The 19,643-nt window shown below is 39.9% G+C and overlaps 1 protein-coding gene across 2 annotated transcripts; it reads left to right on the top strand.

Moving 5' to 3' along the window:
- The first annotated feature begins 3,676 nt into the window (after window positions 1-3,676).
- On the top strand, window positions 3,677-19,626 carry LOC139982647 (DDB1- and CUL4-associated factor 7). Of its 2 annotated transcripts, none has more exons than XM_071995655.1 (7): window positions 3,677-3,918; window positions 5,903-6,004; window positions 6,626-6,745; window positions 9,686-9,874; window positions 12,444-12,653; window positions 14,125-14,242; window positions 15,064-19,626. In XM_071995655.1, the coding sequence occupies exons 1-7, from the start codon at window positions 3,778-3,780 to the stop codon at window positions 15,234-15,236; spliced, it is 1,053 nt and encodes a 350-aa protein (XP_071851756.1). In that variant the 5' UTR covers window positions 3,677-3,777; the 3' UTR covers window positions 15,237-19,626. The 2 variants fall into 2 exon arrangements, with proteins under 2 accessions (XP_071851756.1, XP_071851757.1); XM_071995656.1 differs by having other exon boundaries at window positions 3,680-3,918; window positions 6,626-6,724.
- Window positions 19,627-19,643: the final 17 nt, after the last annotated feature.

The raw sequence follows: 19,643 nt of genomic DNA, 5'->3' as shown, positions 1-19,643 counted from the left end.
ACCTGGCATCATATTTAACATATATAATTTAACAAATATTTAGTGAACATAATGTGTGCATAACTTCTAAACTAGAACTTGAACTTGAGGATGAGTAATTAACATGGTTATCAGGCGCGTATCCAGGATTTTCTAACCCGGGGGGCGCGAATTACTATCTAAGCGGAGCGCCACCATCGGTTGGCGCGGAGCGTACAAGAAAATTTCTGGTTTTGATATCCCCCAGATCACCAGAAATGGCACTTCTCGGGCTTGAAAATGAGCAACCAGATGTACACTTTTGCCTGAGAACCAAGTATTTCCCAAAAGTTTTTTTCCATCCATAACCTTTTTGAAGATTGTCACCAGTCACACATCATGTTCGACCTCATTGCATGTCCTATGGATCATTGCTTTTGTAGGTGATTCTACGTCACGGCCCACAATATCCGAAAGCCCCACTTTTCAAGGTTTTAAGCCCATTATTTGTTCAGAATTTGAAAATTCACATTTCTCGTGAATAAAAATCACTTCAAAACATACCCATAATATTGCACAAAATTCAATCTATGGACAACAATATAGAAAACCTGGTTGAACCCCTAATATACAGGTCAAAATTGCATGAGTAGAGGAAGTATGATGAAGAATGTTGGTCAGGAAATTTTCGAAAATTCAGACACAGTTAATTTATTGGTGTAGAAATATTGCAACCTCTTATAATGGCTATTATGAAACTTGGTTGAAGGAAATGAAAAATATTATATTATATATTTCCGATATCAGGTATATCGAAACCGAGCACTACACACATAGGCGTAGGTCCCATAGGAGGCGGGGCTGCAGCCCCCCCCCCCCCCCGCAACCAAATTTTTCCCCATTTTTTCGGGCACCTACTGCATGAAAGAAAAATAAATAGCAACGAATAGCTTAAAAATGATCTCCTTGGTAATTAAAATAAAGTTCTAAGCTTGGCCGACATTACTACTGTAAAAGAGAGTTTTGACATAGATGGATCTGTATGCTTTTTCTCTATATACATAAGACATTTGGTTGTTTACATTAGCATCCGGCGGTATACTGTGCAACTTTCACGGACCGTGCGGTACACGATGCCATTTGATGTAATGACCGATGCTTGCTTATGTGATATTGGCATCGATATGTTGGACGCGCGCTTTGCGCGCGAAAAAAAATTTGGCTTTTTCTTCGGGCGAGTCATTACAGCCCCCAAATCCAATTGGGCTCCTACGCCTTTGACTACACACATATACAGTTTTTTAGGCTGTTCATCGTGGAACATGCATTTCAATGCTCACTGATATGATGTTATATCTGCTCTTTGCTTTACAAATTCGAACAGGAGTGTATAGCGAGTAATTGCCAAGGGAGTAGTGAAGCCTATAGGTAAACTATCTAAGCGAAGGGCCACCATGAGTTGGCGCGAAGCGTACAGGAAAAATTTTGGCCGAAAATGCCTCCCAGATCGCTGGAAATGACACTTCCCAGGCCTTGTAAGTTGCATCTAAGCATTGTCTATTTTGAAATTACTAGCGATGTTAAAAGAAAATTTGCTCGGGGGGGGGGGGGGGAGTGCGGTCGCCCCCTTCCCGAAATGCGTCATGTTCCCCGACGACTCGGTCGAGTTCAAGACCAGCCACAGTTGGTTCCATACAGCACAATTCTACAATTGTTTAAGGCGTCCATACACACACGCGTTATGATAGACCATATATAGTATTTATATAGATACATTAGTGAGAGAGGAAAAATGGAAACGTCAAAAATGGAGTTGTCGGTGTAAGGGGTAGGGTGAGGCGCACACCGCTCCGTAATCCTTGATCTGTCGCTGGCTACCCTGTGTATATAATAGGGATCAGCGCTTTAACTATGACTGTTCCTCTTTCTCTTCCCGAGGTCTTGGCTATCTTGTACTCCCTCCTTTTCTCCTTTTTCTCTCTTTTTTCTTTTTCTTTTCCCTTCCTTTCTCTCCTCCTTTTCTTTTTTTCCCTCCTTTTCCCTTTTTCTTCTCTTTTTTTTTCTCCTCTTTTCCTTACCCGGGGGCGCGCGCCCCCAACGCCCCCCCCCTGGATACGCACCTGGTTATAACAACAACATGAAGATAGCACCCAGAGCTTAAAACCATTGTATCTGTCTCAAAACATACTTATCTCAAAAAACACTTAAAATTTATCACCAGTGGCATTGCTAACCAAACTGAATGCACAACATAATTTACATAAAAATATAATCTACTATATTGTACGAAGGCCTATATACGTAGGGCCTACTAGAAAATTAAACAAATAATATGCTGTAAATGAGTTTCATTATCTGGTGGTTTAGCAGATAGCCTCAGCGGTGTGTGGGTGCAGTTATTAAATTTACGCTATAAATGATATCCGTAGCCCAGTGGCGGAGCTAGGGGTATTGGTCAGAGGGGGCGAGAATGGTCTGTAGGGGCGCTTTCGCCACTTTCTAAGCGGAGCGCCACCACAGGTTGGCGCGGAGCGAACAGAAATTTTTTGAGTAAAGATACTCCCTAGATAGCAGAAAATGACCCTTTCCGGGCCTTGCTAATTTGCAGATAAACGAAGAAAAAATAGGTGTCATCGCCATTTTGTCAGAAAATTACACCAACAAAATCATGTCAATAGGTAGATGAGAGCGCAATAAAAAAGTCAATAATCGCGAATAAGAAAAAGTAGTAAAAAGCTGAAAAGGGCGCCAGCAGTCCATTTGAGTCCGTCGGGGGGGGGGGGGGGGGGCATATTCGCCCCCTGACTGTATGGACGCTCCGCCACTGTATAATCCTTATTTCAACGGATGAGAATAAAACTTATCTGAAGCACAATATGAGCTCCCTTCATGAGATGGCACAAGTTATTATAGGCATAGCGACTACACGCACTAAACCTGGGGGGGTTGATAATTATGTCCCCCACCCTTCAGAAAGTGGGCTAGGTGAGTACCCCCATCACCCCATCGATTGACGCCCCTGGGAGTGATAGTATTGCCCAATTCGTTTGCTCGTGTCCTTCGACCGTATCTGTGTAAGATGTAACCATGTCAAAAATAGAGGACGCTATTGAGATATTCGGTATCTCAAAAATAATGTGCGGCAGCTGTTGAAATGGTTGGACTCGCTTCGCCTCATTCCCTTTCACCGTTCCACAATTATTCTTCACATTCTATTCCCCGATGTTTAATTTGGTTTAGCTTTGTGCAGTAATTAACATCATTTCAACGTTTCGTCATTTTCAACATTTGACTTCGCCTGTCCCACTTTCTCGAGTTTTGAGAATTTGTTTCTCGAAATTTTAACATGTTATACCAAAATTTCTGTTTTTTTATGTCAAAATTTCTGTGTTTTTTTAATTTTTTTTATTTGGAACCATTTTCTCGATTTCTTTTCATATAGAGAAAAAAATTATTTCGACAATTGATATCTTCGACAATTGTATTTCGAAGCTTCGACTCGTTGATTTGTGAGATGCAGCCATGCATGCTTTTTATGTCACTTTAAGGCCTGTTCAAATTGTGAATGATTTTTGCCAGCTGAAACTTTTTAAAGAGTGTGTGGAGGGTTATGAGAAGTTAAATTGAGTATGTTACTTGAGAGCATTATACGGCATGCACACCGTGAAATGAACTGTTAACTTCAAATCCTTCCCGCTGCCTGTATAGTACGTCACTTCCGTCAACATTTGCTTCTTCTGATCCGGTTAATGATGTTTTCCCGGCTTGACACTTGAAATGTCGTTATAATTGTTATTAAATTTTGGCCAAATTTCTAAGATGGCGACGATAGGAACAAAAAGAAAGGAGATTTATAAATACGAAGCGCCATGGACGCTTTACAGTATGAACTGGAGCGTGCGACCTGATAAGAGATTTCGTTTAGCTGTTGGTAGTTTTGTGGAGGAATATAACAATAAGGTATAGCCTACCATTGTGTTAATCAACCCTAGTTGTAGCCTAGCCTAGGGAGACTTAGTCATAATGACTGTAATGTTAATAAGCCCTAGGAATGTTTACATGTAGGCCCTACAGGCAATGCAGCATTGTTTAAGTTCAAGTGTTTACTGTATAAGTGGGCTAGTCCTACACCATAGTTTAGTCGTAGACCGAAAGGTCTAAACTAACTAATAGTTTAGGCCGTGGCTATTCTTACGACGAGTCGTAACAATTATTTATAAACTATTCTTACGACAAAGGCAAATTTAAGCGCAGTAAAGTAAATAAAGCAACTGCGCATGTAGTAGGAGTAACCCTTACCCTAAACATAACCCTAAACCTCAATCCTAACCCTTACCCTAACCCTAACCGGAAATTATTGTTTCTCCTCGTCGTAAAAATAGTACTCCTGGTAATGAAAATAGCAACTGCGCATGCGTAGTCGGGAATTATTTTTACGACTAGTCGTAACAATAGCCACTTTGAATAGTTTACCCAGGGCTAGGCCTAGCCTACAGTAAGTTTTTGCCCAACACTAACAATATGGTCACACTAATTAGTGTCAACCGGCCGATTTCACGACAACTCACGACAACTCAAGACAACAAGTTTAAAATACCATCAAATACAATTGATGTTATCAGAGTATATCTGGAAACACGTTTAAAACTGACTGGAACCAGCGTGCATACATATTTTTCACGGGAAAAAATGTTTTTGTGGTAAAAATCGCCAACTTTTTCCTAACGTTGAATTACATGACGTGATGCTATTGCGCTTGCGCAATGCCATCGGACCGAACCATAATAATATGGGTTGGTTTTTGCTAGGTTTGGGAACTGCAGTGTACAGTGTCGGAAGGTGGGTTGACGTAGAAATAAAGCTCCAAATTATGGTGAATGAACTCCAAATCAAATTATTTCATGTTTTAAAAATAATGAATATTTCTTATTGTTTTTCCATTGTAATTAACATGTGATTATCAACTTTACAGAGTCTTGCTTACCATCATTTTGCCTGGTTGTATTATTCTCTCCGTGTATTTTATTTTGTGTGTGGGCACCATTCTCGAATGAAAAATAAATTGCACTTACCTGTAGTGTAGTGGTTCGGTCCAATGGCATTGCACAAGCGCAATAGCATCACGTCGTGTAATTCAACGTTAGGAAAAAGTTGGCGATTTTTACGACAAAAACATTTTTACCCGTGAAAAATATGTATGCACGCTGGTTCCAGTCAGTTTTAAACGTGTTTCCAGATATACTCTGATAGCATCAATTGTATTTGATAGTATTTTAAACTTGTTGTCTTGAGTTGTCGTGAGTTGTCGTGAAATCAGCCTGTTGACGCTAATTAGTGTGACCCCTAACAATACATACAAAAAACAGGTTCTTACTTACCAACTTAGGCCTATTGAAATCATAGACCTAACTTTTAGGGCCTATTGCCAAAAACCATTGGACAATCCTGGACTTAATCAAAAGTCTTAGCCTGAGTTTCCTTTCGTAAAATTAAAAATGACATACAGTAGGCTAGTAGTAGTAGAACTAGTACAATTAGGGAGATTCAGAAAGCTATGGTTTTTCTGCTAGGGTAATGGATTCGAAGTGTTCTGTTTTTTGTCGCTTTGTTCTGAAACAAAGTGCCAGCAGGGAAAAAAAACTGCTAGGTGACCTGAATAATCAATTGATACAACAAACTAATCACTGAGGCTTAAATAAAATCATGTCATACCAAGTTACCAACAAACATTTACTCATGAGATTTTGCAATGTTGTTTGAATTTGACTGGTTAGTAAGCAGATGTGACAAGAAATACCTTTATCAATCTTGTCACCAAGCAATGCCCATGTTATATTGTAGTATCAGGCACCCATTGTCTTTAAGTATATATTCGTACATGTATAAGCCTATGCAAGAATCCTATTGTATCGTTTATTATCATTCTCTTCTTTTGCTTCGTTAGGTTCAGATCGTGGCGTTGAACGAGGAAACATCAGAATTTGCTGCGGTCAGTACATTTGACCATCCCTACCCCACAACCAAAATAATGTGGATACCTGATAGCGTGAGTAGAAATATATATAATTCGCGTAGCAAAGTGAAATTCACAAAGAAAGAAAGATTATACTGCTATGGAGTGACATTATTCAAAGGAGTTTTCTGTCGGATATTAAATAGTTATTCATGTATTGTTTCAATAAATAGAACCCTTTTCAGGCTTACTTACTTGAACCCTCCCACTGTGACCTTCCACTTGCAATTATACTAGTCTACTAGTACCCTGAACAGTTACTCTTCCATATGAATGAAAATTTCCCGGGGGAAAGGAAGATAGTAGAAAAACTAGAAAACTGGTGGTTCCTGAGGATGGTTTGTTCCTCTTATTATCTAATTTGTAATCAGTCTCAATATCGGCTCTTTGAATGTTATGCTCCATCTCTGATGTTGATGTGAAGTACTATAGATTCCGTTGACCACATGACATCTTTTCTCAGAACTCTCCCACCCCACCTACCCAGGATTATGGCTTCTGAGACTGCCCCTAAAATGGAGGCGGGTTGCCCCAGCATCTTTCCCAATTTCTCAACAACTGTGCAGATTAATTTTTTCTTTAAACACAAGCACTAATGATCACTGCCCACAATTATGGTACATTTAAGTACTCTCCGTTTGCTCGTCTCTACAGAAGGGTCTGTTTCCCGATCTAGTCGCCACCAGCGGGGACTACCTCAGAGTCTGGAGGGTCAACGAAGCCGAGACGAGACTCGAGTGCCTCCTTAACAATGTGAGTCGTGGGATGGGTAAGGTCGGTACATCAGATTCTTTCTCCTCTTGTTTGGTCGTGGAGTGCTGCATGCTATAAAAAACCGCCGTTGTCGTGGTAACTTCCATTACGACAGCCGCTGCCAGGGTGACAGACCCCTCCTTTTTCGTCATTGCTTTAAAACAGGAAGCCATTTTTGCAATTCTGTAGGAATATTGCATTCTCTTCAGAATCATACTGTATAAATCCATTTGTTTGCCATGGAATCATTTCTTGTGTTCATATTTTGCGTAGCTCGGTTATCAAGTTGTGCGAAATTTATTTCTCGAAACAGTGTGAAAAAAAACTAAGAGAAAAAATGGAAGTATGTATCAGTGTACAAAGGCTGCTATACATATTTGCATTACATAGCATTTTGCTCTGTGATATAAGACAAACTTTTTCCCTGCAATGTTGTAAATCTGCGTTATATATACAAACACATAGGAAGCCACAGAGATTTGTAAATTGACTGAGAGAGTAACCTATGGTCTACATGAAAGAAAAGTCCTCAATGGATCAGTCAAAAATTGGAAAAGTTTCTCCAGAGAGTGTTCTGTGGTAATGGAAGTTGCATGGCAGTCTGGTAACTTGAAATGGTGACAGTGTGCAGTGTAAACCCCACATCCAAACAGATGGAGCAAGACTGTGGAAATGGGAGTGGTATTGTAAGTAAGGGATGTGTGTACTTTGCTCCAAGTTTTGTGACCATCAGCAACGACAAAAAACAACTTTCTGTTAAACCTTAAATCTTATGTCCTATTCAAGTGTTTCACACCTGGAGAAGTAGTTTTGTTGAAGAGAACAGAAAAGTCTTGTAAAAATAGGTGGAAGGGGGTGGGGAGGAATTGGGAAGAAAGAAGAGAGTTCAAGAAAACAGAACATGATGCCTGTTACAGCACAGGAAATTACATTATGATCCCTTTGGTTTTAACCCTTCCTTATTAACCTCCTTTCTCTTATTAATCTCCATCCCCCCCCCCAACGCCCCCAAAAGTGTGAGATTTATTTGGTTATTTTTTAATGTAATTTGTAAAAGTGCATCAATTTTTGTTGGCTAGGACATGGTTGCAAGCCCTGTGCTCTTGCTAACTTGGCTGGAGGTGGTGGGGGGGGTGGGGGAAGGCAGGTAGGGGGGTTGGTTTTGCAGTCAGAATCAAAACAACCATGCATGCGGTGTACCCAGGGATTTCATTTGATACAACCCAGGAAATGGCGAGAGAAGGGATTTCCAGAGAAATTCAATGTTTTCAAGTGTGAAGCTTTGTGAATACTTTAGAACTAGGGAAGAAACAAAGTCTGTTTCCATTTATTGTGCTGCAAATGTTTTGAGATTTATGACAGTAAGTTTATCTTGAAACACCAGATGAAAGTATTGGGCTGGATAAGTTGCCATGGTGATATCTCACTCATCCAGGCACAGGGTATTAAAGGTTTGGTCGAGGAGCTGATGGTGAGTAAATGTCACTTTTCAATGGTCGACATATCTGCCAGGGATAGATAGTGGATATTTAGTAAGAAATAGGAGTCTGCTCAGATGACAGGGCAGCTATTTGAAAAGCTACTCTACGGCTTTCACACTTTGTTTTACAAGGAAGGAGCCTTCATTGATTTCTGTGGCTTGATGTCCCATATGCCTGTTGGGTGAATGCTTAATGCAGTGTGATTTACCAGAGATGACAATATATCTGTTACAGTGTCTCTTGTCTGGAGGACAAATAATGTTAGTTTTCTATTTTGTCATTGACTCAGGGCATCAGATCTCCATATACTGTATGCACCGTTATCAAAATGTAGTAGTACAGACTTTGTTTTGTTTAAAAAAAAAAAAATTAAATTAAAAAAATAAATCGAAAAAATAAATAAATAAAAATATAATTTTGTGGTCATCGTCACTGTAATTCAGTGATGATGACTAAATGACCTTTCACCTACATCAGTATAAATTTGAAGAAAGTGGTCAGACACTGAGGAACACACTCATCTGTTGGGATGGGAACAGGTCCTGGTATTTTGTTTTTCACTGGCCTGCCTCAACAGTCCACGAGGATAATTTTGGATGCTTAGTAAGAAATGAGGTTGGCTGTGATGGTGGGCAGCATTCGCTTTTTTGTTACGGGGCAGGAACCTTTAGTATGTTGTTAATCCTAGATGCTCAAGTAAGGTAGAAAAAAAAAAGAGAAAAGTTAAAAGAGAGTCTAAGCTTTGGGGGAAAGTCCGGAGGTAAAGTGACCCTACAAGTCAAGCTAACCCTGGCTCTGATAGTCTTATCCGTGCAAAAAGCAAATAAATGTCATGGACATCAGTGGACTACAATGCAGGGATGTGCCCACACTGGGCGGCACTGGGCGGCCCCGCCCAGCACTAAAAATTACCGCCCAGCACTGTCTTAAAAATCATGAATCCCGCCCAGCACTATATTCATCTAAAATCATACAGACTAATAATGCATCAGTTACGCATGCGAGAAACATAACTTACGGCTCCCAATCTGTCCCTTGTCAAATCTCTTTGAAACAAAGTAATAACTTTTAAGAGGTACGTATTATATTTCACCCAAAACAATTTCAAAATGTCAATTGTTAGCGAAACTAGTGTATGTGCTTAAAAAGCTACACAAGTGGCAGCATTTGGCATCTGAGCACCTTTAAAAATCGATCAGTATACCCGGCACTCAGAAAATCCTGGGCACATCCCTGCAATGTATACATCCTCCCCATGGTGATAACAGGTGGACCAGACTGTTTTCTAGTAGCCTGCATAATGTCTTGCATAGTGTGTACAGTAGTCATTAGTGTTGTGTGTATTTCTCTTCTGAACCCGCAGAATCAAAACTCATGGTGATAGCAGGTGGTCTTGGCTGTTTTCTAGTAGTCTGCATAATATCTTGCATAGTGTGTACAGTAGTCATTAGTGTTGTGTATTTTTCTTCTGAACCCGCAGAATAAAAACTCAGATTTCTGTGCACCACTGACTTCCTTTGACTGGAATGAGGTGGACCCACATCTCCTGGGCACATCCAGTATCGACACCACCTGCACCATCTGGGGGCTGGAGACGGGCCAGATGGTAGGGAGGACGAACATGGTCACCGGCCACGTCAAGACACAACTCATTGCTCACGATAAAGAGGTCAGTCAAATGGAGGCTAGGTTTGCTAGCCTACCACAACACTGTATGGGCAAATTAGAAAGCCAAATTAACAAAACTATATATATGGGAATTTAGCTATTACACTTTGGGATTACTGGCCTCATACATACTGTATAGGAAATATATATATGTACACCTATATATACCTATATATGGTATTAGCTAGTATTGGAATTACTATGTGGGGAATTAAACTAGCCACATAGACTCGATATGGGAAATTAATACCCAAGTGTAACCAAGGTAACTATTAATGATACGGAAAGTTGATATGTCAAAAGGATTATGTGTTAACAGCTTGTTGCTAGGTATAAACAGGTGAGAATGGAAGCCTAAGTTAGCTAGCCTATCATGCACACTGTATATCAAACAGGTATTGCATAAACTATGCAATTTTGTGCAACATACATCGTGTATTAGTATGCTTGTTGCAGAGTACTACTAAGTTGGTGGAGAGAATCACTATGGTGAAATGACACAGCATGCATTGTTCATGTTAAAGAAGTGAACAAGGGAGATGTACCTTATCCCTATCACTGAACAAGGGATACACACATCACAGATGTACCTTATCCCTATATCAGCGACCAAGGGATACACACATCAGAGATGTACCCTTATCCCCATCAGTGAACAAGGGATACACACATCAGAGATTAACCTTATCCCTATATCAGTGAACAAGTGATAGACACATCAGAGATGTACCCTTATCCCCATCAGTGAACAAGGGATACACACATCACAGATGTACCTTATCCCTATATCAGCGACCAAGGGATACACACATAAGAGATGTACCATATCCCTATCAGTGAACAAGAGATGTATACACACATCAGAGATGTACCTTTATCCCTATCAGTGAACAAGGGATTTACACATCAGAGATGCACCTTATCCCTGTATCAGTGAACAAGGGATACGCACATCAGAGATGTACCTTATCCCTATCAGTGAACAAGGGATTTACACATCAGAGATGTACCTTATCCCTGTTTCAGTGAACAAGGGATACACACATCAGAGATGTACCTTATCCATATCAGTGAACAAGGGTTACACACATTAGAGATGTACCTTTTCCCTATCAGTGAACAAGGCATACAAACATCAGACATGTACCTTATCCCTATATCAGTGAACAAGGGATACACACATCAGAGATCTACCTTATCCCTATCTGTGAACAAGGGATAGACACATCAGAGATGTACCTTATCCCTACTGTGTATCAGTGAACAAGTGATACACACATCAGAGATGTACCATATCCCTACTGTATATCAGTGAACAAGAATAGACACATCAGAGATGTACCATATCCCTATATCAGTGAACAAGTGATACACACATCAGAGATGTACCCTATCCCTACTGTATATCAGTGAACAAGTGATACACACATCAGAGATGTACCATATCCCTATCACTGAACAAGTGATACACACATCAGAGATGTACCATATCCCTATCACTGAACAAGGGATACACACATCAGAGATGTACCTTATCCCTACTGTATATCAGTGAATAAGGGATATACACATCAGAGATGTACCTTATCCCTATCAGTGAACAAGGGATACACACATCAGAGATGTACCTTATCCCTACTGTGTATCAGTGAACAAGTGATACACACATCAGAGATGTACCATATCCCTATCACTGAACAAGGGATACACACATCAGAGATGTACCTTATCCCTATATCAGTGAACAAGGGATACACACATCAGAGATGAACCTTATCCCTATATCAGTGAACAAGGGATACACACATCAGAGATGTACCTTATCCCTACTGTATATCAGTGAACAAGGGATACACACATCAGAGATGTACCTTTATCCCTATCAGTGAACAAGGGATACACACATCAGAGATGAACCTTATCCCTATATCAGTGAACAAGGGATACACACATCAGAGATGAACCTTATCCCTATATCAGTGAACAAGGGATACACACATCAGAGATGAACCTTATCCCTATATCAGTGAACAAGGGATACACACATCAGAGATGTACCTTATCCCTACTGTATATCAGTGAACAAGTGATACACACATCAGAGATGTACCTTATCCCTTCTGTATATCAGTGAACAAGTGATAAACACATCAGAGATGTACCTTATCCCTTCTGTATATCAGTGAACAAGTGATACACACATCAGAGATGTACCTTATCCCTTTTGTATATCAGTGAACAAGGGATACACACATCAGAGATGTACCTTATCCCTACTGTATATCAGTGAACAAGTGATACACACATCAGAGATGTACCTTTATCCCTATCAGTGAACAAGGGATACACACATCAGAGATGAACCTTATCCCTACTGTATATCAGTGAACAAGTGATACACACATCAGAGATGTACCTTATCCCTACTGTATATCAGTGAACAAGTGATACACACATCAGAGATGTACCTTATCCATATCGTAAACAAGCCCGGTCAGCTCATCCCGGAGCATTTCTCGCGCCGTAATGCTGACAGTAATCATCTTGTAATGTTTCTCTGATCCCTGCAGGTCTACGACATAGCCTTCAGCCGTGCAGGCGGAGGCAGAGATATGTTCGCGTCGGTCGGCGCCGACGGATCGGTGAGGATGTTCGACCTCCGTCACCTGGAACACTCGACGATCATCTACGAAGATCCGCAACATCTTCCGTTGCTGAGGCTGGCCTGGAATAAACAAGACCCAAACTACCTAGCAACACTGGCCATGGACTCTTTCGAGGTCAGTAGTTTCCGGTTTCCGAACAAAAAAGATTTTTAAAAGAGAGATTTAAGAGAATGGTATTCCGGTAGGCATAAGTAGATTAGTATTAGTAGTAGTAGTAAGTTGAGTCTCGTCTGTCCGACATGCTCAGTGATTAACCTCCGCCACGTATCACGATCTTGCGCAAGGTTTATTGCTTCCTCGAAATTGTTAATATTAATGTCCTTGAATTGCGACTTTATTTTTCCAAGCAAGGGAGTCACGGGCCTTCCAACTGGTGTAGCAGTATGTCTCAGTGCTTCTCTTAAAGCAACCTTTGCTGGAGCGTCCTCCTGGAGTCTTGCTACATGACCGAAAAATCTCAATCTTCTATGTGTGACTATGGATAACCAAGGTGTTTTGTTGGTTTCATTGTAGAGCTCATCATTTGATAACCAATTATTATTGGTCCATCTAATGTTGAGAATATTTCGAAGTAGTCTCCTTTGAAAAGTGTCAATTTTGCAATCAAGATCCTTCGTTGTGCCCCACAGTTTGCAGTTGTACAAAAAAATACTCTTTAATAAAGCATAAGTAGATTGGTTTGCAAAATTTGTTTGAAATTTTTTTCTGAATGTTGTGGCGTAACCCACATTCTCCTTAGCATATTTAATCATACAGGTCATGAATTGTTCATGTTTTGCGGTATAATTGTGGATGCATCTGGCAACATGACAATGTATAATTCAAGCTGGAAGTGTCCTTTGTTTTTCTTTATAAGTTGTCAATCATCGATCCACAGAGGGAAAGAGAGATTTGTACAAAGTAGATACATTGTGGTGAAATTCTATGAACAGAGAATTCTGACAACTAAGCAAACATGCCAAATGTATCAGGCTTCAAGGCTGAATCAACAAGACGATTATAATAGTCTAGGTAAAGCTTCCAAGGGCATTTGCCCAGATGACATCACCCATTCCCATCCCCCCCCTCACCCCGTACTGCTATGCGTACCCCATATACTACTTCAGGTTCTTGAGTATTTGAAGCTATCAAAGTGGGAGTATTTAGGCTCTGAAGCCCATATAAACAAGCCCCATTTCAAAGCTATGTGCACCCTAGATACTTAATGTTCTTGAGTATTTTTTAGCTATCAAACTGGAGTATTTTAGGCTCTGAAGCCCACATAAAACAAGCCCCATTTAAAAGCTATGTGCACCCTAAATACCACACGTTGTTGAGTATTTTAAGCTATGAAGGTTGGAGTATTTTAGGCTCTGAAGCTCACATAAAACAAGCCCCATTTAAAAGCTATGTGCACCCTAAATACCACACGTTGTTAAGTATTTTAAGCTATGAAGGTTGGAGTATTTTAGGCTCTGAAGCTCACATAAAACAAGCCCCATATTGAATCAATGTGCACCCAGTGACTTCACATTCTTGAGTATTTTAAGCTATGAATCCCTCAAAGTGTTAATGTTTATTTGATGTGTTTTTTGCCGCTAAACAGGTGATAATATTAGATGTCCGAGTTCCATGTACGCCAGTCGCTAGACTGAACAACCATCGTGCCTGTGTGAACGGCATTGCTTGGGCACCCCACTCGTCCTGTCACATTTGTACTGCTGGTAAGTTTCTGGCTGATACCCTTGTGTGTAATACTGTCACTGATTTAGGGTTTTGGAAGCCAGGCTGGTGCGTATTTCTTAGCCCTACAAGAATTCACCTCGCAAAGTTAAACAGAGATGGAAGACAGCCGAAAGGTTGTCATGTAAATAAATTATGATTATTATGGTGCACAAAATCTTTAAAACCTTAAAAATATAGAGCTGTGCGCAAATGTTTTATCCAACCAAGAAAGAAGGAATTATACTAAATGACCAAAAGGTAAAAACATCCTGGGCTAAGATTTTCTAAAGTATTTTCCTGTCTCCAGCCCTAACCATGGTGGGGCTGATATCATTGGTGATACTCCCTATGTCTGCAGGGGTGGGAAGGGGGGGTGGGTAGTGGTCAGTGAATATTTCTTTATTCTTGCCAGGGGTCGTTGGATGGAGCAAAGTTTGAAATCCTTTAAAATTGACACATTGGAACAATAGGGCCGTAACAAAGATGGTATCTTATTGATCTGGAATGGCTGCAAGGATGCGCTAAAATTTCTCGAAAGAAAAGATGAGAATGACTAGAAATGCAACACCGTTCTCATTTATTGAAATTCACTTTGTTCGCCCTTGTTCTTCTTCACTCGGAAACAACTTGATATTTTTCTGATCCTATATATTTTTTTTTTTAATGTTTTCATATTCTTACAATTGTTTTGATACTGTACGTTTTAGGTTTTCATATATTAATGTTTGTATCTCATATCCTGTGTCATACGAGCATGCAATTACACTTGTGGTTTAATAAAGTTGATCTAATCTAATCTAATCACTTCTCTTCCTCTCAGCTGATGACCATCAGGCCCTGATATGGGACATCCAACAGATGCCCAGGGCCATCGAGGACCCGATCTTAGCCTACACCGCCGAAGGGGAAATCAACCAGATACAGTGGGCCTCCACGCAGCCTGATTGGATCGCTATCTGTTACAATAACTGCTTGGAGATACTCCGTGTTTGAGGTCCCACGGATACCTCCCGATCTAGGCCCCTCTTTCGGGCAGGTCCTCCGCCCAAGACGGAATTGGATCGCTGTCCGTCACAGTAATTGCTTGGAAGAAACTTGGACTCTTGACGTTGTATGGCTAGTCACCCTCTATTGGCCTCCTACACACAGCCAGATTGGATCGCCGTCTGATACAGAAACTGCTTGTGAGTACTTTAGGTGTGAGGTCGCTCGGATAGAATCCTACTAACTTTCTATAGCGGATATCCTCCGTCCAAGGGGATCCGATCACCGCCCGTTCCAAAGACTTGCTTGGGAGCACTCCGAGTTTGACATCGTACGCCTAAACCGCCTTGAAGATGCAAGGTTGCGGTCGGCCTCCATACGACTAGATTGGACGGCCTTCTGTCAACTATAACAGCTCGGATACCCTTCTAAAGACTGAGGGTCCTGTGGTTTGCCCTACAGTTCATGTTAAAAATTTGTCGTTGCTCAGAGTTTCCCGGAGTTAACCGTCTTTGGGTTTTGACAAAAGTATTTGCAAAGTTTACGGTATGAAAGTGATATTCTGTCAGTGGGGAATTTGTCGACCGGCTTCGGTGCAGGGCCGACTTTTGTCACAATGTCTACGTTTTTAAATTTGGCCAAACAACAGAATAAGTCTTCGGAAAATATCGTCCTTTTGTGTCCTAACTGTCATCCAGACACAGCCTTGGACCGCTTAGACTGTCCAACAAGATATTTCATCTTCTTCTGTTAAGAGCTTGTGAAGATGTTCCGATTGCTCGAATCAAGATCTACGATAGTTGAAAGAGGGATTGCCCAGGCATCTGGATTTTTGTCTTGTGAAATACTTGAAAACCTGTCCGTTATAAGCATGGCTTGTCGCAAATGGCTTTGAAATGGAACCCGAGTCAATGTTGCCTTTCTTTTCCCTTTTGTGACATTAAAATCTGAGATGTTTAAATCGACTGATTCGGAACTCCCTATCCGTCATTCTAGTTCGGCAATTCTCAACGAAAGCCTGAGAGAATACCGGTTGGAGTAAAGGTGCATGGAGAACCATAATCAAACTATGACAAGTATGGTCAATGAGCAGGGTAGGGCTGGTGGGGAGCTCAAGCCATGGTCCAAGATCCACCTACCCCCTCAGTGGAAAGATGTGGGCCTTTCCGTTCTTTGTGGAAAGTGGGGTTGAAATCTTCCGTGGGCCGGATCTGACCCTGTGGGCGACCTATTGAGAATTTCTGCTCTAGTTGGTGGCTATGGTAATTTTGTTGCAACAAATATGAGGTTTCTGCAGCAATTTTGTCATTAATAAGTGTTGGTTCATTATTCCCTTACAAGATTTTGATTTCAATGATCTTTCTGACTCATGAACGGTTGGTGGGGGTGGGGGTGGGGGAATGGTGGCTGGGGGAATGGTGGCTGGGGGAATGGTGGAGATAGGTTTAAACTCTCAGCTCTTTTTCAACATGACAATTCAAATAATTACAAACAAGGAGTCTGAAATGGATCTGTTTTTTTGTTTTGACTTCTGTAAATACTAAATTTATCCATCTTCCATGAATGTTATGTTGTTTCTTTTGGTTCTCTTTCAATCATTTTATCACAACTGACTGGTTTGGTGAACTTTCTTCGCTGGGATATATCTATGATGTGCATATAGTTTGATGAACAATGTAACATTATGATAGATTGTGGGCTTTATTCTTGAAAGCCATCGCAGAAAAGTTTTAAAAGAGTGGATGATTCTTTCCAAGGAATTTAGAAAGTTTTTACAAAGCAATCAATCAACCGAATGATCAATACGTCATTTAAGATTTGATTGTTTAAATCAATTTATTAATCGTTCAGTAAACGATTTTTTAAAGTACTTTCACTAAATATACCGATCAATCAGTCTGTCAGTCAATCAATCAATCGGTGCTAGTTTGTGGATTTGAATGTTTGCATGCTGAGTTTCTGACTAGAAATTGAGGAAAAACAATATTTGTTTATCAAAAATAACAACAAATATGTTTAAGATTTGCTTTAAGTAAACTCTTCTGGTGTATTTTTTTTCACTTTGTACGCTGAGCTCTTTTATGATGCAAGTTGATGGTAGTGTTCGGAAGGAGTGACCATTAGGTAAAACGAGAACTGTTTAATCTGTTAGGAAAAATAATTAAATTCATAAAACAGAACAAAGCAAACTAATATCATGTGTCAGTTTCACTTCATCACATGGCACTGAAGAAATCAGTGAAAATATCAAGAAAAATCATTAAAATTGATAATAATATACTCAAGGTTTGCTTTAAAAGGAGTTTTGTTATTGGAATTGCTTCTTGCGAGAGGATTTCATCTTTTTTCTTGAAGAAACTTGAAGGTGCCATAACATTGTTATAATCTTACACTGCAACTTTGCTACAACTTAGTGGTCGTGTCACAAAATGTTGAAAATGATGACGAGGATATTCTATGATTTGGTTGCAAATGTTGATTTCGGGAGATTGATTAAATGATTAGTTTATCAGTTTTACTACAGAATGTTAACATTATGACTTTTTTGGGGCGTAATTTATCATTTTGTTGTAAAATATTGAATTGTTGAGTCTAGTGGAGTTGATGACATGGCCTGTTGCGTTAAATCAAGTTTGAACCTATTATTGGACCAGAGCGAACAGTTATGAACTGCTGTGTTCTGTGAAGTATAGTTACTTGAGCTGTGGTGTGGGTTGGTTTACGAGATGAAGTGTAGTTTGGGTGTTAATTGGTGGGGCGGTGATGGTGATATGGTGGGGGTGTTATTGTACATTGAATATATTTTATATTAATAAGTGGAGGAAATGTTACAAATGTTACAATGCCTTGATGAATCCTGTTCACCTGCGTAACCTTCATCAGTATTGGTACCAGGTTTTTTTTGCCATTCTAAAACTACAATCTTCTCAAAGAAGGCATGAGATTTTTCCGCGAATTCGCGGAATATCCGTGATTTCTTTTCTACCTCGGGGACTTAAACTATTATCCTAACACACTGTAGCATACGCAAACTGGAGCCTATACCGCAATTTTTGCAAAGTGATTTTTTTTTTACACCAGGCTCATACTTGTCAAAGACACTTTCCTGTTTTTTTTCTTGTAACTCTCCTAAGTTCTTATGCTCAAATGGGTCTCTATAAGTTTTGTTCGACGATCAGATTTTTGTTTGTTGGGGATTAAAAATGTAAGAAAGAATCACAATCTCACGATACGTAGATTAAACAATGTTCAGTGTAGACAAGTATGGTTTTTAAGCCATAGGCCTTAAGGGCCCGAATTCCCGATAAGTGCAAAGCTATTGTTCGATTATTTTCGAAAGACACATTAAAATCATTTGACGGCCAGACTATTGCCCTTATATCGCCTATTGAGAATATCTGTTCTGACTTTCTACCAAAGTCAGGTCCAAAGAAATGGACCCAAAATTTGTGGCATTCTAAAAAAAAAATGATAATATCGATGAAAAGTCACGGACACACTTTCATCTTGATTCTGGCACTAAGAGTGTTGTTTGTTTATCCAGACATTGAGCAGCATTTCTGTTAGACTCCTGATATTCAAAGTGGGGCTCGCGACCCTGCCAAGGGTCGTCAAGAAAAATCAGAAAAAGAAAGAAATGGCCGATATTTGAGAGGGTAACAAAAGTGGCAACACAGTGAAAATAGGCCGCTTCAAAAGGTTGCAAAATATAACACCATTTTTACACCTACACAGCAGCCTTTATCATATAAATATTTTTCAATAGGGAATCCCCCTACCCAAGGCTACAGCATCGTCAAAGATGGGCCGACAAGTCTATGAAGCTGAAAATTGACGTCACCCAGCTTGAAGAAAAAAGTCAATAAATATGAATAACACGGTACTATAGACAGTGAAATGCCTTTGAATGGATTAAATGCTTTTCAAGGTTTCTAGATTTATTTTTCCCTTCCAAGTTCTTAGTATGAGTGACCATTAGTCGATCCTATTAGGAAACTAGATGGTGGTTCTTTTATCAAATATTAGAATACATGGTTGAAACTTTGACGGGGAACACAGGTTAGAGGTTCAGTTAAGATTAAAAAATACAGTTCTAAGCTGTAGCTGTTCAGTAATAAGTTGATGTAAAAAATATGATCCCAGTCGCTCTCTCTCGACTAATAGTCCAACTATTACATGAAGTTTCTTTTACGGGTTTTCCGGTTTGTTACAACTTAGACCTCTTCTCTTTTAAGTTTTGATATTTATGTTTCTTTTATTCTTTTTTTGAGGATATTGCAATATGTAACGAATTTTGTTACTTCAGTTAAATTTCCCCAACGAAAGAAAAATGTCACCTTTCTCAATCTGCATATGAAGCCATGACTGGAATAATATCTCCCTGCCCAGGGACAACGTGGTTTTAAACTTTGTATG

Source organism: Apostichopus japonicus, chromosome 16 (genome assembly GCF_037975245.1).
Source record: "Apostichopus japonicus isolate 1M-3 chromosome 16, ASM3797524v1, whole genome shotgun sequence".
Taxonomy (NCBI): domain Eukaryota; kingdom Metazoa; phylum Echinodermata; class Holothuroidea; order Aspidochirotida; family Stichopodidae; genus Apostichopus; species Apostichopus japonicus.
The sequence above is the reverse complement of the archived record's forward strand: the minus strand, read 5'-3'. Positions and strand labels throughout refer to the sequence as shown.